We start from the raw sequence: 24,384 nt of genomic DNA, 5'->3' as shown, positions 1-24,384 counted from the left end.
AAATACTCAAGTGTCATGATCATGATCATACTTGTATCACACACTTAATAAAAATGTCACGGATATGTCAGTATCATTGCCAATCATTTTCTTCTTGGAAGAGACAAGTCATGATTAGGTTGTGGTCATTTTTCATGGAAAACATTTTCCTTCATATTGAACACACCCTAAATCTAATTATTTTTTACCGAAGGCATTTATTTTTCTTAAAAGGTAAAGAATCTTATTGATTTGGAATAATCCCTAGAAAACAAGCAGTACACTAAAAAGCAAAGAGCCTATGCGAACAATTTTTTACCATTTGGTCTATGTGTCCAACATCAGCTCATTCGAGCAGACTAACACGAAAATAAATGAGAACTGAACACACACTCAAACTATAAAACCAGATCATATTATTACCCAGTGAGTCCAAATGTTAAAGAAGGCTGGCTAAATCAACATGCTGATCTTTTTCAATAGTGAACTTCAAATAGTTATAAAAGGGCAGACCAGTACACTAAAGCTCCCGCTATGTGTAGGGTCCGGGAAAGGGTCAGACCACAAGGATCTATAGTACGCAGCCTTAACCTGCATTTCTACAAGAGGTTGTTTTCACGGATTGAACCCATGACCTCCTGGTCGCATGGCAACAACTTTATCAGTTACACTAAGGCTCCTTTTCAAACTTCAAATTGTTATCAAGTTAAAATATAATCTTTCTATACGCGCATCCACAAGGAGTAAGTTCACTCTAGGACACGCTAAGTAAGCCTATAAAACTACTCACAGGCATGTTGTTTTATTAGGGATTTTGTGATTTAAGTCAATTTTAAGCAAGCACGATGATACGTCGAACAAGGCAACATCATTACATGGAAGATTGGAATCTGAAACCCATAGGCTGTAAAGATATACCTATGGCAATTTCATGAAGCATGTATATGTTGAATACTGTTGAACACAATTGGTTGCTCACAACTTAAATTTTAATATTGTAAACTAAAGACCAGCTTCGGTCTTGCAAATCTTTACATATTTTTCTTTGTTGCTCTCTTATTTCTCACCTTTGCTCTCGCACTCTTTCCTGCTTTCTTGAGCACACTTACAACTTAAATGGGCCACCTCTATTTATAGGCGGTGATGAAAGGATCTAGTGAGAGTGTTCTTATGGTACCAACTATCTAGTTCTAGAATTACACTTCCACTTAGTTCTAGAGTTGTTCTTCTAGACTTCTCACTCTAGAACTTTCATTCTAGAGTTCTTTCAACTCTCTAGAATTCCTTGAACATGCTAGATTCTCCATTGTTTTGGAGATTAAGTTGGTGATGATTTTTTACCAGTATGCAGTGCAGTGCATTTTGCAGATACCTATCTTTATGAAAGCTGCTCTTACACAGTCCTAATTTCCTCCAAATGCCTAAAGTACAGAATACAGAACTAAGCTTCAACAAGAGCTGGCTATTGGAAATCACCAAGCAAAGACTACAATGCACAATGAACATATTACAATCAGACATGATGCTGGTAGGCACACTGGGTAAATAAGTTTCTTACCGATTCCAGGATACAAGGAATGAATTAACTCCCTTCTCAGTGAAAAGCAATGCACTTGCTGCATATCGCAATAATTTCTGCTTGAGACCAGATTCATATATTAAGCTGCAGAAATAAAATGATAAATCACGTCTGGGTTACTTGAAGAGAAATAGTTCTCTTAAAATAGTGAGTTACACACCTTTCCCACATTCCATTAAATTCTTTTGCAGGAAGAATCCATTCATTAAATGTAGAAAGCTGACCATCCCCACTTAATTCTTCACATGGTCCTTCATCGCTAAGCTAAGAAATGAAAATGTACAATTCAATCAAATAGGAGGAGGTCATAAAATTGAACAAATCAATTCTAATTAAGTGTTTGCCATGCTGACAACACCTCCAAATTTTCTTCATTTCTGCTTCACTTCTTCTCTCTTTTTTTCTTTTTCTTTGTTTACTTGAGCCGGGGGTCTATCGGAAACAGCCTCTCTACTTCTTCAGAGGTAGTGGTATGGACTGCGTACATCTTACCCTCCCCAGACCCCACGTTGTGGGAATACACTGGGTTTGTTGTTGTTTGTTTACTTGGACAAGATATATGAATCACTAAACATCATATAACCCTTTCATAGAAGCACAACCGTATGTTGCATTGGTCTCAGGTAGGAGTACCAAATTCAATTCAATATGGGTTCAAAGTTTATAACAACTTCTAGTGTGCCTTGAAGAATCCTTTAGGGATCTATCTGTCCAGCTAGGGTAGGAAATAGTAATGCCAAAAGGACTTGGGACTTTGAATAACATAATTTTAAGTATAGAGGCAGACCTGAAATACATGAACAACTGGTTTTACTTGCCAGAACAGAAGGACATCTCGGTTCTCCATCCAGACATCTACAAAAGCAACATTGTGGCAGTGCATTATACTAAAGAGTAAGCTTGGTAAACATTATTTAGCTTCTTTTTTCTACACTAACAGAGTCTATAGCAACAAAAGATTCTACACCTGTGTCACACACACATATGTGCTGCACATTTTCAGCAAGAAAGAGATCATCCATTGGAACTGGAATTGGACCATCCACATAGCTCATGCTCCTCTTTTCCAGCATTCTGTACAAGATAGTTTACCCATATACCCAGAAAGCAATTTTGAATAAGAAATTCAGTAATAAGAAAAAGTAATTGTAGCCATAAATGTCTTGAAATGAAAGAGCATGTGCATTAACTGTTAAGAGAAGACAAATATAAAATATCAAAAGAAACTATGTCTCAACCCCGAGCTAGTTGGGGTCCGGATATGAATCCTCGCCATCCAATTCGCTCTATTGAATAAATAAGCTACTTTTTGCTAGTTGGGTACTTCATGGCTTACTTAACTGTGATACAAATGTAGAAAATTTATATACCTCTCAACGGTTAACCTAACATCATCGATGTGAGCTGTACTTGAAGGCTTCAAGCAAACTTCAACTACAATTACAAATTGAAAATTTTAAGCTCTAAAAGAAAACAACATCTATCTAAATCCACGAAGAAAGTCCATTCCACATAGAAAAACGTTGCAAATGTATAATATTGTGGAGCACCTGAAACGAGAACTTTATCTTCAGGCAATGTGAGTGACGGGGGTGGAGCAGGGTCCGGAACAACACCGTTTTGCTCGCTGGTGTTGACTTCAGCAGCATTGACCATGGAGATTTCCATTGGAGCACTCATTTTGTTGTGATAATGTGTTTGGCTTACTCAAATGCAGAAATGGAAATGAAGTAGAATTGGGGAAACCCTGGGAGAGATTGGAAAAAGGCAACGAAAAAACGAAGGGGGAAAAGGGGAATTTTCAAAATTGAGCGCAGGAATTAAATTACGACAATCGATGTAGCAAGCGAAGGGTATGAGAAAACTCAATTAACCATAAATCGAATCAAAAAAATCCTTATTAATTTATTGATATCGGTTATTTAATTAAAGATTTTTAAATGGTTTTAAGAAATTTTTTTATTGAGATAACGGTTTAATTTTGGATTTTAATATTTTAGTTAACAGTTCAACTAATAAATCCAATAAGATTATATTGAAATTATATTTCTATTCTCACTTATAGAATAGTGGTTTTATATTTTAAATACATAATCCTATTATTTTTTTTGTACTTTATAGTTGTTCTCTTGGTGTTGTTATTTTCTTTATAAATTTGTTGGCCGGTTGGGTTCAACCTATTAATATAAACAACAAACCTACATTGATTTTCTATTTTAAGATATCGCTATCGATTGATATTGCATTCAAGTTCGCTACTTAAGCAAAAAGAAAATAAGTTTGTTTTAGTAATAACGTATTTGACTTTGCTTCTACTTGTACTTTGTGTAGCTCTTTATGTATGAAGGTAGTGTATATATATGAAAAAATGAAAATAAGAAAAAAAGGTGGAAAAAATAAAATAAGCATTTTCTTATCGGTTAAATCGATAAACCGAACCATTAAGGTCCAAAATCGATAAATCGATAACAAATATCTTATTAGTTTGGTTATGATTTAACATGTTAATAAATCGAAAATCAATAAACCGAACCGACCGATACACACTCCTAGACTAGGGAGTGCACACGGAAAAATTGGCATAGTATAACACAAAAGGTTTAAATTGTCAAAGTGTAGTCAAATCTCTTAAATTTGACATCAAATAGACAAAATTAATTATTTTGGCCAATTACTACTAGACAATTTTTTTCACTCTCCATTTAAAATATATTTCAATTATTAAATATTTCTCTCTCTTACTTTTAACATAAAGTTCTCATAAAGATAGGATTTTTTTGAGTTTCTAAAAATATCATTTGGAGATTAATTGCTAACAATTGACACCAAATATTATTTAATGATCAAGCTAATGGCTTTTTTCACTCTTCTAATAGGTGTTAAATAGGCGACCCTCTTCTACAAGCTTTATTGTTCTATCTGTAAAAAATTCTTTATTGGTTAATGATTGATATAAAAGTTTGATTTGCCTAAATGCAGTGTTAAACTAAATCATCTATGATACATTGATGATACCATTATTTTTTCATCAGAAGAAATAATTCATTAAGGATATCCCGAATACTCTGAAAAAATATGAGCATGGCAACTTATTACTACTTATCTAAATGTACATGAATTCCTCTTAGATTCTATCTTAAGAAGTTGCTAATATCACTATATTTGAAAGAGATATTTTTCCTTTCAAGTACCAAGGATGTCACCTCTTTCATTCCAATAAGAAAAAAGTGTATTAAATAAATTGATCAAGAATCTAAAAGAAGCGCTATGAAGCTGGATGGGAAAACACCTGTCTTTTAAAGCTTCAGTCTTTTGGTGGTAAAGATGCTTGAATCAGCAATATCCTTCGATGGATACCTCTATACTTAGTCTTCTAAGGAACCCATAAAATATAATATAAATACGATTCGTAGAATACCTTTCAAGTTCTATTGTTATAATAAGGAAGAAGTCGATATTGATCTTCGTGGCTGAAGATGTGGCTGCCAAAATAAGGGGGAGGCATGGGATTTAAATCTCTTTTTGATGTCTTTAAAGCTTTTTTTATCAAGTTATGATGGAAATTTGAAACTTCAGGCATTCAATGATCTAATTTAATGTGGAACAAATACTGCAAGAAATAAATTCCTACTCCAATACAATGGAAAGAAGGATCCAAGTTATTAAAATTCATATCGCATCCTAGGGATGCCCCTGAATATACAATTTAGTGGAAACCAACAATTGGTAATGTAAACTTCTAGAATGATAACTAGATCAAGTTAGGTCCACTAGCTAAGTCATCCCCTTCATTTTCCTACCAATAACTCCATTACGATGTTAGTGCAGGATTAGATAAAGAACAATGGAATGAAAAATTTCTATTTCTGGAACTTCCAACTCTATTAGTAGAGCATGTGATTACTTCTCTTTCATTAGGGGTTATTTTTTAATGAATTTAACATGTCATGATGTGGTTAGTTACTTCAACTAGACTTTTAACTATAAAGAGTTGTCACGATCCAAATTATGAGATTATTTAGGCCTGCTGTATTCTAATTAGATAGGAGAAATGTTACCGTCCAACCAATTATCAAGCGAAAGTTTAATGAAAAGTCTTATTACAATTAATAAAATCCAAATATATATTCATCATAACCATAAGATGGGAATTCTTACAACATTACTCAAGACTTAATCTAGACATGACAAGAGCTTCAATGTAATACAACAACAACATACACAGTGTATTTTCACATAGTTGTGTCTGAAAAGGGCAAACTATACGTAGTTCATACCTTTACCTTAGATGAAGTAGAGAGGTTTTCGATAGACCCCCGATTCAAGATAGATAACAGTATAAAAAACAAAAAAGGATAAAAATAAACAGTGAAATAGGATAACACACCGCTAGATAATAAAAAAAATAAGACACTAATAGAGCAACACTGTAAATTATTAATTTGGGATCATAAATATCACCAGAATACTACGAATAAGAAACTACAAGCACAAATATAAACAAAGCACTCTTCCCTACTATTATGAATGCACTCCTACCAACTTATCTTCCATCCAGATTTGCGTCCTCCACACCTTCCTATCAAGGGTCATGTCCTTCATGAGCTGTAATCGCTTCATGTCATTTCTAATCACCTTTCTCCAATATTTTTATCACGACCTGATTTCTCAAGTCATGATAGTACCAACTATAACCCACCAGTAAGCAAGTCAATCCAGAGTCTGAAATTATTGATAACGGACTACCAATAGAAATGAAGGAAGAATGCGAAATAAATAAAATAAAAGACTAAAATACATAAGATAGTCCCAAAACCTAATGAACTCAGTACAAGAGCTTCTAATTTAATAAGAAACTCTTGTACTGAGTTCATCAGGTTTTGGGACTATCCTATTCTTATCCAAGAAACTAACATAATAAGGCTAAGTAGGTATTAAGGATGAACTATCCCCCTCAAGCCATACTCAGGAACATCAACACTATACCGTATATCGCTATACAATATATGAATAAAGAATGGAAGAATATATATATATATATATATATATATATATATATATATATATATATATATATATATATATATATATCAGTATACAAGGCAAATGAACGAATATACAACATGAATAAATTAAGAAATGAAGGGAATATGGTAATACCATAGCTACACATAGGTAGATATACATATGGTTATAAATAAGGTTAACTCAAGGGTATAGGTTAAATAATCACACTAGCATCTCCAGGTCTCTTAATCATAGTAGGAACTAGTGCTAATATAATTAGGGTCTCTAATCCATATGTCTAAACATGAAATAATTACCATAATGAAACAACTATAAAGCAAAGAACCAGAATATCAGGGTCTAAAACCATCATGCCTAACCAATGGATAATCATGCATAATAATATAACCATAAGATTAAAGAATCAGAATTATACCTCGAATCTCAATACTAGTCCAATAATCAACCTGTCACAAAATAACCAAAACAAAAATAACAATATAAGGTAACCGGCTAGTCCGGACAAACAATACCTAACAGAGTCTTTCATAAACTACTATCGCCAGAGATTAGGAAGGTCCATTCAACACTAAGTAAATAACAGTCTGAACCTATATATATGCACCTCACCAGAAGGCTGATAGATACAAACTTCATACAATATACTGCAAACATCACTCATACTTATACCTATGTAACCCCACACAAGGTTGATAGGTATAGGTGCATACTGGTGATAGACAATGTGCGTATAATAATGAATGCCATGATATAATCCATAGTACCATGACCGATCCAAATACCACAAATTAACCCAGTGTATAAACTCATATCATCAATATCATCACCAATCGACAAACTTAGATCGAAAATCATATCATCAATATCATCATCCATCACCGGACTTGAACCAAAACTCATATCATTAATATCATTATCAATCGCCAGACTTAAATTGAAACTCAAATTGGAACTCATATCATAAAGATCATCATCAATCAACTATCCATCCGGTGCCAGAGATATATGTATATGTATGTATGTATGTATGTATATATGTATGTATGTATGTTTGTATGTATGCATGTATTATGTATATAAGTGCACGGCTAGAGCCATGGATAAAAGAGTGTAAATCCATAAGTCCATTGCTCGGGGTACACTCTAGGACTCAATCATCATAGGAGCATAGAAAGAGTCAGAATCTCTCTCGATCGGGGTAAATAGTAGTAGTAAAACTATAGGCCGAAATCTACTTCAGTCAAATCTCTAAGATCATCATTATTAGTCTCGAAAACTCATAAGTTATTCATTAAGATGGTATGATTCCCGTTATGAAGAAATTCGTTTAAAAGTAAAAAGTGAGACTAAATCATTCTTTTAGGAAAAGAGTAATAAAACCATATTTTAGTTGGGATCGTACCATTTACCATCTAAGTGATCATGATTGCCGAATTTATGCATGTCATCATTAGCATTCAAATAATATGATTATAAGCATCAATGTGTTTATAAACTACGACCACTTTCTTTACGAGGATAGAATACTTTTCAAAACCCAACCAATATCATAATCACGATCTTGGGCCCAATATATATATATATATGTATATGTATATGCATATGTATATGTATATGCATATGTATATGTATATATATATGTATATGCATATGTATATGTATATGTATATGCATATGCATATGCATATGTATATGTATATGTATATATATATGAAATTATGATATAATGGTTATTTCGGTATATATTGAGCGTAAGGTCATGATTATGATGTTATGATTATATATATATATATATATATATATATATGTATATATATCATAACATATATAGAAATATCCGGCATAATCATAACATCATAATCATGACCTTAGGCCCAATATATATCTGGAATAACCATTATACCATAATTTAGGGAAAGGCTATTACAATCCACCAAATAATGTATTAAACATAGGGCTATGCAAATTTTGATTCAAACCATTAACCCGAACCGATAATTACTTTATCGGGTTAATGGTTCAATTTTTTTCACTATCGGGTCGGGTGTCGGTTTAACATTTCCAACTAATGGGTTATCGGTCCGGGCCTCGGTTTTCCTTATTTTTTTTATTGGGTCACCCGATAACCCGATAAAGAATGCACACTATATCCATTACTTGTAGCATACCCATTATTCACAATGCCCAATTCACCAAAACTGGCCCAAAACTCTAAAGGCCTAATTCCCAAACGGCCCCAAACCCGTACTTACTACTTACTAGTTACTACTTAGAGACCTAGGGAGTAGTTAGGATTTCATTTCATTTCATCTTCTTAGAAGTTCCGCGTTCCCATCAACCATCTTCTCCTCAAATTTTTTGGTTTTCTTCTCTAGAGCCTTCTTTGAAACAGAAGGTGGCTCAACGTATTTAGGTACCGAAATCCGATCTACAGTCTACTGGAATGTCATTCAAGAGCCAAATTACACTCGTGGATTGCCCTAGGATATTCACTAAGTCCCATCTACATATAACAAGCTGCTATATTACTACGGAGGTAAGACTGTTAGAAGTCTTTTTTGCAAATTCTTGCTGCGGTCTGCCTCAATCAGATACTCACGTTGTGAATTTTTTCAATTTTCATATCTGTGAATTATGATCTGTCTGCAGTTTACCTCACTCACGCTCATCGGCTCAAAGACCACCTCAGCCTCTCTCAGACTCTCTCAACAGTCAAGTGGTCAACACTCAACAGGTAAGAATTTTTGTTTGCTCGATTTTATTCTTAGATGTCTTCTGCTAATCTGCTTCATCTTCAATTCCTGCATATGACAATATAGAATACTCCTAAAAAACACCAAGATATTAAAGTTGAAACATCCGATTTTAATGTATTGCTTTGGTGGAAGTATAACTCGCTAGATTTCCCTTTTTTCTGAGATGGCTCGAGATATTTTAGCTATTCCTATTTCTAGTGTAGCATCAGAATGTGCTTTCAGTATCGGGGGGCATGTTCTTGATTCATTTAGGAGTTAATTAACTTCTAAATTGGTAGAAGCTCTAGTGTGTCTATAGGATTGGCTTCGAAGTGAATCCCAACCTATAAGTATCGATGAGGATTTAGATTCCCTTGAGCAACTTGAACAAGGTTAAAAAAAATCTTGTATTTGGTGAATTATTTATTTAATATTTTTATTGCTTGAGTCTTGAATTATTCTTTTAATTTATTTAGATTTGGCCAAAGTTAGAAAAGAACCTAGTATTGATGACATATAACAACTTGAACAAAGTAAGGTAAGAAAAGAATGTTGCATTTGGTTTCTAGCTTATAAAATTTGCACACTGGTCCTTGAATGTATAGTTTCTGGTTTCTGAATTTTTTGCAGTTTTGTGCACTAATTTTCTATTTTCAGTGATTTACACAGATTTTTTGCAAATAGAATTTACAACATGGTAACTTTGTAAGTACAGAATTCATGTAATTTGGCAAAACCATCATAAAGTATCAACTATCAAGTACTCTACAACACAAAATTGTTGCAATGACTGATGAGAAACGGTTTTTTTGCTTGCCATCTCAATCATTTTTTAGCAATATATTCTACAATATAAAATTTTCCCATACATTGGAAATCTATAAGATAAATATCTTTACAGTTTGTGAATTCCCAGGTCAGGGTTACTAACGGGCATAAGTTTTTAGCAATGGTGATCTAATTAATGCACCATAATACTAGCATGATCAGTTTTCCTAATCCTCATCTATTGTTAACTGAGTTAAAGTAAACATGAGGTTTTACTCTAGAATTCATTGGATCAAATCTCAGCTCTCTTTGATGTTCTAATTACATATAGAAAGCTCTTTAGAACTTCCTATTGCAATCAATTTAGGTCTGGGTGACTTCATAACTTGTGTAGGCATCTTATATTTATAATACTGTTTTAGCATTGTCAAAAGAAAATCTCAACTCTCTTGGTTCTTAGATGAATAGTAATGGTGACGGGTCAAGTATCAATAAGAAGAAAAACAAAGTGCACAACAAGAAAGACCATTGACATCTCCAAAATGCAGAAAGAGCAAGGAAAGACACAAAATAGGAATAACAAATCTTTTGAAGTAAATGAACTACTAACCTCAGCCATTTGCTTTTGACCACAGAGTACTGCTCCAGTGGATTGAGGACTAAAAATATTTTTTGCTTGGGCAAATGCAACCTTTAAAAGCAGATTGTAAAACAAATATTATTGTTGAGTAACGGATAAAAACAGAATAAGATGATTAGAGGATACAAATATAAACATAATTATTTCCTAAACATAGCCATGTTCGCCAGTCTAAGCATCATCAGGCTAAGAAACATTAGGACAACCTTAATCCCAGAGAATGTCCAGTTGTCAAACCTATCTTATAAAAGTTAAAAGGGTAGAGAAATTAGGACAACAAATACAATGTTCATCTTTTATCCCGCCTCAGTGAAGAGTGTAATTGTTTACATGTTGCAAGGAAACAACAAACCTGGTATGCCATTCTCTTCAAATTACATGCGCCACAATATAACCACACATCAGATCTCTTATTTACACAAAATCCTGCCTCGATCAGGGATCTAATTGGGCTACCAAAAATAGATCCGAGATAAAGGAGTGAGCTATAGAGAAAGAAAAATTCACTACAAAGGTGGTCAACTAATATGAGTGAGATATGAAACTAGATAATGCAAAGTTCGACAATTTTACATTAGATAAGTTGGTTTTCAGCTATGTACCAGGTCACCTCTAATACCCAACACTTCCATTTATTGAAGATTGTAGCTTTTCGTCTTGATAAACTTCAACTAATCTAATTACTCACAAGATCTTTCTCAAATGATGAAAACCATTAATCATTAAAAGATTAAAGGACCCATCTACCCAGCTTAGCTACAAAAGAACTTTGGAAAAAAACTACAACCAAACAACTAAAGCTAATCCAAAAACACCCAGGAATCTAACGCCTCTAAATCAAAGCATAATGTAAAAGCATCTAACAACTACGGTACAAGTTAAGTTGCAAAACATATTAACTATAAGCTTAACTACTAGATTTTGTACTAATTCTTCAACAAAAAAAGCTCATTTACAACTTACTGAATATGCAATTTACTTTTAAAAACTTAATCAAAAATTCACATTCTTACACAAATAAACCATTCCATAGATCATCCATCTCATTTTAAAATCTCTCTAATATACGTTAGTTTACCCGAGCAAAAATTTATCATACAATGTCATAGAACGTACACAAAACTAAAATACTCTTCCATTACACACTAGCACAAATAGGAGTACAAAATAACACATCATATGAAAAGAAAAAAATAGACTACAACTTAAATAGTAGTATGTTTCTGATTAACAAAAGAAATAGCAAATCATTATAAACAAATTCCTTTTTTTTTATATAAATGTAGTGTCTAAACCATCTTACACTTTTAGATCGACTAATTCAATTAGATAACTCTTTGTGGGATATTATGTTTCCAGATTAATGAAAAAGAAATAACAAATTATTATCAAATTCTTTTGCAGTTCTATGACTTTGAAGCACGACAGAACATCTTTAGTTGCCCTGCACCCACCCCAGTTCACAGTCGCCCCACCCCATTACCTTTTTTGTAGTGTTTACAGCATATGCTAGATCATGGGTTAGCTTGGGATCACTTATGACTCTAGGCACCGTGTTGCGACTAGGGTGTAGTCTCGAGTTGTGGAAAATAGACTCAGGGAAAGTTAGGTTCTCATCAACATACAAAACATACATACTAAGATTCTGACCACCCCTAGTGACAATGGCTATGGCATGTGCATCATTCTTTGGATTAACAACTGTGCACCCTTTGGACTTGCATTAAGATGAGTCAAGATTTGGCCCTTGAGTTTTAAGTTTCCTTATGAAGAGATATCACTATTTGATTGAGTAGTGAGAAATCACCTTTTAACTCTCTCAACATCTTATCACTTCCCTCAACACCTAAGATACCAGCAAGGATATCTTCACTTCTGAACTTCTCTAAATCAATGGATCTTAACTCTTTAGCCTTGGGGAAATCATATAGAGGGTATCTATTGGTCATAATCTCGATCCATATCTCTCCAATAATGGTCTCTATCATGATCTTTATCTCTCCAATCTTTATCACAATCCCCTTTTTCCAACCTTGATTCCCACCTTTTCTTTGATAGGTAGTACGAGAAACCCTCAATTGGTTTGACAAGAACCAAATTTCTTCATCAAGAGACTCCACTTTCTTATCATCATAAGCTTTAACACTCTTTGAATCAACATATTTAACAACCTTTTAAGGAGCTCCCATTATATGCTTGGTGAGAAGATCAAGTTAAGTCACCACTTTAGCTATGTTCTCATCTCTTTCCTCATTCTTTATTCTTTACTCTTGACTTACAAAATATGTTAAGGTAGCGCCCACAACCAATTTGATATCGCTTGTGTGCAAAACTCTACTTTTCTTGGTCACTTGATTTAATAAAGGTTCCAAAACATCATAAGTTTGTTTGAAAAGAGATCATCCAGCCATATTATTGGTTACCGTCTTATTCAATTGATAAAATGCCCTATATATGATTTGAAGAAGAGTATTGTCTGGGACCTCATGATTTGTGGTTTTGCATTATATGATTATTGAATCATTGCCATACCTCATATAGTTATTCGCCATCAAGTTGGCAAAACTTGATGATTTCATCTCTTAGTTGCATCCGAGAAAGAGGAAAATACCTATCCAAGAATGCTTTCGTGAGCTCAACCCATGAAGTGATATATCCTGTGGGAAAAGACCACAACCATAAGAATGGAAGTTAGGGTTATGCCTTACTAGGTGTGGGTTCATGCATGGTTATTTGATTATTTGCCCAAATTTAGCTAGATGTCATAGGTAGGGTAGACCTAAAGGTTTTAGTGTCAATTTGTCAATCAAACACCAAATATCACAAATGGGTTTTGTTGAACACATCATAAGTGTAACAATTTACCAATCTTTGGCCTCAAATAACATCCTTATGTCTAATAGATGCTATTATATGAACTAATTCAAGTTATTGTTCATGCCCATTCCTTATCCATATCCCTTTTGTCAAGGATGATATGGATTCAAAGGTGATTCTTAGTTAAAACATGGAATAAATGCAAAACTCATATCAAATAGCTAATTAGAAAGATAAATAAACAAAACCCATGCACTAATCAAACCCTTTTCAAGCATAACCCCAAGACGAAGAATTATCGACTCATAGAGAGAGAAAGTAGAGATATACCCAAATTCCTTTCAAATTAATCCATAGAAAATAAAGAGAATACAATATCCAAGCTTTAATTTCATAAATCTTCAATAAAAACTATTAATTCTTCACTTGAGAGTTTCTCCAATGTTTCTTAGCTTAATGATAGTGCAATAATGGTGGAAATGTACTGTTCATAGATCCATTATTTCCTCCATTTACGCAGGTGGCCTCCTAGGACAACCATGTGACATTTAACACTCCTTTTCTTGCATATTTCATCTCGTATTTACTTAAATGGCTTTCCCATTTTCATTTTTCACCTTTCACGGCATAAATGAGCATTTTACATGAGATTAACACCAAATCAATGGAAAAGAATGATAATTTGAGATTAAAGAGTGCTAAAAAGTCATCAAATTGAAGACTTATCAAACACTAAGTCATTTGAGATTTAAATTACTATCAGTCTACAGTTTTTGTAAAATTACGGGGTTTATAATAAGTAATTTGGAATCGATGTCTAACTTGTTTCAGGTAATAAATGTTAAATCAAAGAAATATAAATTAGTAGAGAAAGAAAACTAGGTTTGTGTTCACCATGACTTTATAACATTTTTGGGTTGATATCAATAAGAGATTTTCTTAATACAAGTAAGTAAGACAATTGAATTCAGATGTACATCTAAACATTTCTCAGCCTAATTAGATAATTTTTCGTATATTCTTTTGAACTTAAGCAGATGGAGATAGGAAATTCAATTCTAGCTTTAAGTTGATTAATATTGCTAGAGAATTACCTATTAGACATAGGTTAGAAACTTTGAATCCTCGTTGTTAATCCATTTTCCTGATCTTAACCTTTTAATTCAAGCAAGTTAAACCTAGAGCTTGTTGTAATGTTTGCAACCATTATAAATCTATTAAAATGGAAAGTATAATAATACATTCTCTAATATTATTCAAATCTATCGCAAAATCAATCCTGGAGTTATTATTTTGCTATGGATCCCACGATCATAGTTATAGGGTTTTTAGCCACACATGCTTATTGAGATGAAGAAAATAATGTATATCATAATTAAAAGAAGAATTCTTACAAAGATGAAATTCAATACTTGAATTATTGACAAAAACCTAAGTAGACATTTCCAAAAACCAAGAGCATTCAATACAAGAGATAAGTAACATCAAAATATTCAAAGTAATGAAAGATACCTATTCTAAACCCTAAACTAGGTATTTATAGGTTATAGGAAAGTTTGAGTCCTAAATTAAATTTGGATTGCTGCATTCACTATGACTTCTAAAATGACGTCTCACCAAGACTGTGATGATTTGTCATATTGAATCATCACTCAACTTCAATTGATCCTACATTTTTCTTGGTCGTGATGGCTTAGTGTGATGATTTACCACACACTTGATAGTTTTCCAAGTGAGTCATCACACTAATTCCTTCAATAGGTGTTTGAGTTTTTGATTCGCGGTTCACCTGATGATCCTTGATATCGCCAAAAGCTACACCTCTAAACAAGGCTAAAGTGGTCGATAAAAAATATAGTAACCCAACTCAGGTTGGGGTTGAATCCCAAGGGAATATATGAATTATCTCTCTCTAATTTGCTAACGTCAATAGGTAGTACTAAAAAAGTAAATGGGGGTTTGCAGTTGTAAATAGTAAACAAACTCAAATGCTTTGGTTATGAATAGTTAGAAATAAATACTAGGCTTGTGTACCCCCTGGCTTCTAATTCTATAGGCTTCTAGTGCTCAATCTAACAATCAAACTATCATGTATGTAGAATCTGGTAAGTATGGTATCACTAATCGCCTTTCAGCATAATTTGGTAAATTTCACTCATCTCCTCTCGGTCTTAGAGTATCGCCTTACTAACCCTTACTTGGACCCTAATTTCAACTATCTCCTCTCAGTCTTAAGCTAATTAGATAAGTTTATCATCTTAAGTAGATAATGAGAATAAGCTTATTTTGGAAATTGACCCAAAATAATTGTTGCAATCTCTTCTTCCTAATATCTACCTCCCTCTAAAGTTTGTAGTGAATACAGGTTGGATCCTAATGTTTGCATGTTTGCAACTGTTAAGAAAGCAATAAACTCAAATAAAATCATAATGCATACAGCAACAACAATCTAGAAGGATTAAACACTTCCTACTTTGTTACTCAGCCTGAGTTACCACAACTATAGCTAAGATAATTAGCTCCTCATTATTGTGAAACGATCAGAGGAATTCATAATTAAAAGCATTCAAACAATATCACAATAATCAATGAATAAAATCCAAAGTCTTCAACTGAATAATCAACAAAAATCATTACAAAAACAATCCAAAGATCAGAATCAAATATATGTTTTTAAGTATCAAGTGTGCATAAATGAAATAAAATGTTGTCATGACCTAACCCTGGGCCTGATTGTTATAGGTATCTCAAGCCCACTATGGGCTGGAGATCACCCCCATAGCTTGTCTAATCTAAACATAACCATATAGAAATAAAGTGGAAGATAATCAGAAAATAAAGATAAAATAGTTAAAGTAACTCAAAATAAGTTCTAAGAGTCAACAACACCATCCAACCCACACATGTCCATAAAATCCTCTAAACCAATTCAAGAATCAAGCTAGGTCGGGACATGCCCCCGACCATGACAGTGATAATGGCAATGATAATGTTATTATGAAATCTTTAATTCTAAAATATGGAAAGAAACAGATGGAATGACCAAGATTTTTGAAAGAGGGAAGCTCACCACTTCACCATAAACTCGATAGACGACTGATCACCAAATACTGCAAATACCAATAAAAAAAACCCTATGACCCTACGACATGAAAGGATGTAGTATCCGGGGATGGTTAGCAGGGTGAACACTAGTATGTAACTCAGGGAAGAGATAAAATAATGTCATTTCAAAACCAAATCAAAACTCTATGTACATGTTCACATACATGCAAATATACATATATATATGTATGTATATGTAATGTTAATGTTGGGATAGGGAACAAGGTTTAGCTTGAGATTCAAAGTCATTAACCTAGACTGTGTATCTCTAACCATCCTAAGGTAACCCATGAGCTATATGGGTTCAACTTTCCCTATGAAAGGGCTCCAACGCGTGTTAGTCATATGAACCATAGAAATCCAAGGAAGGGCAAGGGAATTCATGACCCCAGCCATTCAAAATATGTATATAAAGTGTGAAATATGCACACAGCCACCAAGGCTCTATGCCAAAAAATATGGTTTCCAGTATCAGTCCTTCCAGAACTTCCACATTCCACAACGAGATATACAATCCCTTTAATCCTAAATTTAAACCTATACACATAACCCATCCATTTAACCAAGGAGTCATCCATTTAGGCATTTACCGAATAGTATCATCGTTCCAATTAATTATGCTTGTAAAGCAATTCGACTATGCCAAAATAAAGTAATTAGCTGTAAGACTCCAAAGTTCTACTTTAAAATCAATCCATAGACACCAAGGCCTTTAAAAACTATTTTTATTCATTTAGCCATTAATGCAATGCAATAGTTAAGTAAATTATGCAAAATCATGTAATTGTCCATATTTCAAAACCAATTATGCAATCGGGTTGAGGTTAATAAAAACACCAAACCACAAACCATAAATTTGGGGGAATCCATGACCCCTATTCCATTCACATGCCAATGCACTCGATGAGTTCCAAAATCCATCCATAAAGTATAAACAAATGCATGTAAGCCATGATAATATCATTTAAACAATAATCATCCAAAACCCTCAACCCAAATTCCAAAACCAAATAATAAAATATATGTGTACCAAACTATTGCATGCTAAGATAAAATACTAGTTTAAGGGAGGAGATATATTTCTGAAAACACCAAGAATATGGAGGAGAAATATAATAAACCTTCTAATCATTTCTCGTATTTCCTCTTATCTTCTGTATTTGAGCTTATCCATAGCTTTCCAAAGTCATTTATAACTTACTAGGACTAACGATTTGATTATTATGAAGTTTCCCTGTTTGGAAGTCTTCACTAGTTCTAAATGGCTCTAGAATATCGATTTTAGGCCAGGTAGACCTTTGGTTTGGGTCCTAATGCATCCAAGATTATTTTGACCTATTGGCTAGAAAGTTAGAAATTTGAAAATATGGGTGTGGGACCCATATTTGGTCAAAACAATCTTGGATTGAAAATTAAACTTTGTCAACATATCTAGAATGTCTAATTTAGTGTGGTTACATAGTTCATTTGCAAAAAATTGATTCCGAACTAGTCCCGAGGCATTGGTCGAACTTTGAAAAAATTTCATAGCAGAGGATAATGTGATTATGAGATAGGGATGGTAATCGTAGCATTATGATTATGATCCAAGGAGTGTGATTACGACATTTCCTGTCCTGGGAGGGATATTTAATGACCCCTTAGGCCGAATTTTGGTAATTTTCTCTTTACCCTAGAGAGCCAATAACCCTAAATGGGTATGATAACTCAATATTGAGTTATGTGGGTGACTTAGGAGATTGATTATCATTTGTTACTGCCAATATCTTTAAATTCAAGATAAGAATCCTTCAAATTCATATTTGAATTTCTTAGTTTTGACCCAAAATCCCAAATTCACACAAGGCTTGATTTTAGCCCAAAATTTTCTTGGTTTTCACTTATTTCTTAAGGGTTATAATTCTTTGATGATATATGGATGTTGGGTTGACCTCAAAAATGTGATTTTCTTAAGTGAGATCCACTTGGGATTTTTGTTGTCATTTGTGGAACCAAAGCATAATATTGCAATATGGGTATTGTTATACTTATATCGAGGAGTAGATTACTATTTTGATAGTGTGATGGTATTTAAGGGATTATGAAGTAAAGATGGATGTGTGGTGAATGACATAAGGTTTTGCAGTTCGGCTTTGAGGTAGGCTTTTACCTATTTTTCTTCAAAGATGATGTGTGTTATATATGGCATATGAATGTGAATACTAATTTTAATTATGATTAGAATAACTTAGTTTTAATTATTGAACTTTGTGGATTAGATGGGGGTTTTGGAGCCATAAGGTGGTATGTTTAGGACTCTTTTTGGATCCTATTGCCTTCTCCGCAGATTGGACTAAATTGTAGCATGGATATGATATAATGCTTGGTTTGGTATGTGGTTTATGTGCTGGAATCATGGTTAGTATGACTAACCTTAGTTGGGCTAGTCTAGTTATCTTGAAACCATAATTTGGGTAGAATTGACACAAATGCCCATATGTTTAGTCAAAGTTGCTATCTTAGGATTGATTGTGTCGTACTTGACATCTAAAAGTTAAACTAGATGCCTTCTCCTAGTTTGGGATGCAGATTGCCTAAATATAGAAATTGAGAATTAGAAGTGGGCTTGTCCGACCCATTTAGTCAAAGACTTGTGTTAGCCATTGTAGACTGAGTTACGGATGTTAGGCCTAGTTGAGACTAATAAGCCTTATTCTTGAGAGTTGCTTGGTGAATTGATGGATAATGATGTATTTTCCCCTAGATAGTGACTAATGGCTTATGGATATGATGTTGGTCCTATAGAGATGTTATTTCTCTTAAATATGATGTTGGGCCTTTAAAGATATTATCCCTCTTAGATATGTTGTTTTTCCTATAGAGATTATATTCCTCTTATATATGATAATTGGCCTAGAGAGGCAAAATTCCTTTTAGTCATGATATATGACCTATAGATATGAGATGCCTCATAAGTGTGATGCGCCTCCTAGTTATGATTTATGGTCTAGTGTTATTTTATCTCTCATAGATGTGAGATGCCTTACTTAAAATATTCCTCCTAGATGTGTGATGATTACGAATATGTTTTATGGCCTATAAATATTTTATGCCTTATAGTTAGACTATGGATTATGATACGAGATGGCTTACTAATATGATTATTGATATGTACTGAGGATACGTATGTGGGCCTAAGGCCGTGATATTGATGTTGTAATGATTTCAAACACATGATTGGGCCAAAGGTCATTTTATGATGTGAGATGGATATACAGGAAGTAATTACCTTTGTAAATAATACAGTTATAGTCTATGAATACATATATATATGTTTATATGTGTTTATATACTCATGCCTCCGGTATGGGATGGAGGAAAATAAAGATGATGCTTGTGGTTTCATTAATTTGGATACTGGTGATGGCATGCATAGATTTGGTACATTCATGATCATTATATCTTTAAATGATGTGATTCTAGTTAAATTAGGATCTTATGACTATTCTTCCTAAATAAGAGATTAAAACCCATTTTTCATCTTAAAATTAGATTTCTTTACAATAATAATTGCCTAGCTAAATGGATAATTTATATACTTAAACGAGGTTAATAATGATGTTTTAAGGATTTGACTGAGACAAATTCCGGTCCATGACTTGACACTATTATTTACTTTGGTCGAGATATTCCAACCCTTTCTACACTTTATGATGGTTTAGTCCCAAAGATCATTCTGGGCTATGGATTTATGAACTTACACACTTTTAGCCATGGCTTGAGTCCATGCACCTACTCTATCTGTATATATATATATATATATATATATATATATATGTATATATATGTATATATATTTATATATTCTTATTGATATTGTGATATTGATGGAAAATGATGAATTATGGAAATATACACTACCGTTCTTCTTTTTTCATGATCATTTACTTTAGCCCATATGGGGATTATGATGAGTAGTGAATATACCACTCAATTAACTCCATATTTGTGCACATTACCAAACTTTTAATGAATAAGTGAGACATAATTTATGATTGAATGCACTAATATTCACGTTTTGTAGGTACCAAGATGATAAGAGGGAAAGATATAAATTGGAGCTAAAAAGGGAACAAAAGGGAGCAAAGAAGTGCAGCTGAAAACCTAGAGCAGAACATGGCCTCATTTATCTCGATTGCAGTCCTCACACCGAGGTTGCGGTTAGTCAAGATGGTCAAGATACCACAATTGTATGGCATTTCCCACGGTCGCGATAGACGTGATTGCGACAAAACTGGTGCGATCACGGCCTAATGAAAAATCAGCCCAAGGGCAAAGTTGTAAATACACACAGTTATTCTCAAATTTTACCTAAAGAAGACTCAAACCCTATCATTCCAAATCCATTCTGCAATTCCCAATTATTGAACATTGTTCTAGATCTTAGCCTCCATACTTGGAGAAGAAAATATCATATTAATTTTGGCTGGAGAATACATTAGAGTAGCTTCCAAGTGAAGATTTAGCTAACTGTAATACCCCGCAAAGTCCTCTTCCAGTCTAAGCCTTATAGCGTATTCAGTAAAGCAGAAATCCGAGTTTAAAAGTTTTATAAATATCTTCCTAAGTATGAAATACTTTGGATCGTGTGTAATTTCCCAAATTTCAACTCTATGTTATGTAGAGCATTAAATAAGCTTTCCATCGATACCAAATTCGCTCAAATCTAACACTCGGGTGAAGAGTTAGAGTCATTTTAGGGTGACAGTGTGCCATCTGGCACTTTAGCACGTCACGGAGCCCGCCAAAATGGCAATCATCAAAATCCAGTGAGCCTCCACGATTATGGCGCGTCGCTCCAAAGCTTAATTTTAGAATTTTTCAATTTCCAGGGAGCTTCCGTGATTCTACCACATCGCGATATAGTTCTAGTTTGCAATCAAGATGGCAAAGCGATTTCTACTGCATCGCGCCATCGTGCAGTTTCCCAATTGTCCAAATTCCAGAGAGCTAGCACAAGTATGGCGCGTCTCGCCAGCATGTAAAATTAAAATTAGGGATGTTTTAGTTTAATTCCAAGGGCTTTTTGGTCTTTTCTCCTTTTCCTCAGCCTCTATAAATACCCGATTGAGGGCCTTCAACCTCATTTTCTTTTTTTCCACCCAAAAACTAGTGTTTCCAAAATCAAATCCTCTCTTCTCCTTCAATAAAAAATCAAGGGAGAATCAAGAGAAATCAGGAATATTTCTAAGAACCTTCAAGAAAAGAGTTTCCCCAGGTATGTAGAGGTTGATTCTTGGGTCTCTTTCATCAAAGAAGCTCAAATACCCTTTTCTAAAACTCAAATATTTTATGTTTATGAGTTGTTAATGATTCATGTGAGTTGAGATTTATGTTCCATGTGTTGTTGAGTTTTGATTCATATTTGTCTATTCATGTTTTTTTGAGTTAAAATCAAAATTCATGTTTGTCTAAGGATACAGAGTTCTATAGCTCACAAGAAAGGATGGAACTCAGTGAGCTATAGAACTCTGTATCCTCAGATAATTGCAGAACATAAGAAAGCTTAGAAATCTTAGTAATCTCTGTAATCTCCATATTGCTAGTAATATAGCCTCAACTCTGTACTCAGCTAAGATTTAACAGTATGCATGTGTTCAATTGTAATCTCAGTAGTGACCGAATAATCTATTCAAGCTCTGTATCGTCAGTCAGATACCATTTTTGTTAGATACGAAACTAAGTGATCTCAGTGTAGCTCAGTTAGATTTTTTGATAAACATGATGAGTATCAGATTTAGTTCAGTTGTGTTCAGTTAAGAATTTAGTCAGAGTCTTTCAGTTGGGAGTAGAAACTAGCACCAAGCGAGAGAAGGGATGCCAGCTCCTTTCGTCAGCAAGAGAGAGGTTGGAGTCGTTAGTAGCAATCCCTGACCTCCAAAACTGTGCAGACAGTGTAGGATACAAGAGTCACCATCAGGAAAAGGCTATCACCTCCAAAGAGAGAGTATTTGACTATTATATTACCTTAGGTCGACTTCCTAGTAAGGGTCATCCGCTAGAAAGGATTGACCAGAGAGAGGTTTTTACTAATGGCACGGTATTGACACCCTTCCAATTGGGGTTATACATTGGACCCCACCTGTGGTAGGTTGGGGTATATCAGTTAAGTAACTACTTCCCACAGTTTTAGTTTCAGATTCAGTCTAGTCTCAGAATCAATCTTCAGAAATCAGGACTGTCAGATATAGTCATCTATCTCTATGAGGAACTCAGATAGTTCCATTAATTCATGGACCATTCGCCAGATAGGCTTGGTCCCATATACAGTTATTTGATATCATAATCAGAGATATGCCGCCATACAGGCTTGATCACGATATCAGATTTTATTGAGTATTCTTGTTGTCAGATTTAGATATAATTATTTCCTTACCATTGATAATAGCTTCCTTTATCATTTGTTAGAGAGGTTGATCTTTAATCATGTCAGTCGAGAGCAGTAAGCTCAAAATTCAGTCATCGATGTAAGTACATCCAATTTCTCAGTCATCAGTATCAAATAAGTCAGTATCTTAGTATCTCAGTGTCAGTAGTGAGTTTAGTCTGCAGTAAGGCAGTATCCGAGTTTCAGTATCTATAGTTGTGATGATTGTGACTATGGTCTATGCATTCATGTATGTATATGTGTTCTCGTGCTATATTTTCATGATTATTCAGTTTAGATATTATGCATGATGGGCCCTTGCATTTAACCTACCTCGTCTATATGCTCAGTATATTCCTATACTAACGCATTTGTGCTATGGTGTTTTATTTGGCACCATAGGTTTTGAGGTAAGAGACCTAGAATTTTCTCAGCAGTTCAGTCCCAGTCAGCAGCAGTAGTCGTAGCAGTGAGTCCTCATCTTTCGAGGACGAATCTCAGTGTACTATTATTACATCAGATTTTGTTTATTTTTAGTTGACGGAGTTAGTTGGGGACATGTCCCATCAACTCCACAGTTCAGATAGTTTAGAGGCTTTTCAGACGGATGTATTAGCATTCAGTTTTGTGTATTCATGATATATTGAATCTTATGCCTAGTTTCCACATTTATTTCAGATATTATGCAGTGCACAAGTACAGATATCAGTAAAAGGGTTAGGTTGTGGTCCTTCAGGTCATAAGCATCGTGTGATGTCTCGGGATGGGATCTCGGGGTATTACACTAATTCCCATTGAAGATTTGTGGATATTCAAAGTTTAAAGTAACATTCACTTAGTCTGTCATAGATCTAACCAATTGAGGTTTTTGGGTTTATCTTGCTTACTATTTCTGTGAATATCTAGTTCTTTCTCTTGGGATTATGCTAGATTAGGGTTTAAATAAGTATGGGATGTGACTTTTTTGTGCATTTACTAGTTTGTGATGTTTGGTTCCACTATTTCTTGAGTAAATTGGTTGGGATTTATGGGTCAAAGCCCCAAATACCCAAATGGGTTTGATGGATGAAAATTCCAAGCTCTTGAAAGCCTAAATAATCCTTGAAAGAGGGGTTTGGGTGAACTATAAGAACCCTTGTCATCCTTGAAAGAGGGATATGGAACCAAGAAAATAGTAGCCAATTATTGGGTTTATTTTGCTAATTTTCACTATTTTAGACATAAGGGTGGTTATGAAGTTTACTATACTTAGGGCATTATCTTAGAAATAGGGGTGTCTAATTGAGGTATTAGGTGGTTTTGGTTGAAGAACTCATTAGGTACTCAA

The 24,384-nt window shown here is 34.0% G+C and overlaps 1 protein-coding gene across 1 annotated transcript in view; it reads right to left on the bottom strand.

The window, feature by feature from the left end:
- Nucleotides 1-3,455, bottom strand: part of LOC107850751 (pachytene checkpoint protein 2 homolog) — a 46,841-nt gene extending 43,386 nt beyond the window's left edge. The window contains exons 1-6 of the mRNA XM_016695493.2: nucleotides 3,109-3,455; nucleotides 2,929-2,992; nucleotides 2,526-2,632; nucleotides 2,346-2,413; nucleotides 1,719-1,822; nucleotides 1,538-1,642 (exon numbers count right to left, since the gene is read on the bottom strand). Of these exons, the coding sequence (XP_016550979.2) occupies nucleotides 1,538-1,642; nucleotides 1,719-1,822; nucleotides 2,346-2,413; nucleotides 2,526-2,632; nucleotides 2,929-2,992; nucleotides 3,109-3,238 (578 nt within the window). The 5' untranslated portion in view covers nucleotides 3,239-3,455. The remainder of the gene's footprint in view (nucleotides 1-1,537; nucleotides 1,643-1,718; nucleotides 1,823-2,345; nucleotides 2,414-2,525; nucleotides 2,633-2,928; nucleotides 2,993-3,108) is intronic.
- Between the last annotated feature and the right edge of the window lie 20,929 nt (nucleotides 3,456-24,384).

This window comes from Capsicum annuum, chromosome 12 (assembly GCF_002878395.1).
Source record: "Capsicum annuum cultivar UCD-10X-F1 chromosome 12, UCD10Xv1.1, whole genome shotgun sequence".
In the NCBI taxonomy this organism is placed as follows: Eukaryota; Viridiplantae; Streptophyta; class Magnoliopsida; order Solanales; family Solanaceae; genus Capsicum; species Capsicum annuum.
The sequence above is the reverse complement of the archived record's forward strand: the minus strand, read 5'-3'. Positions and strand labels throughout refer to the sequence as shown.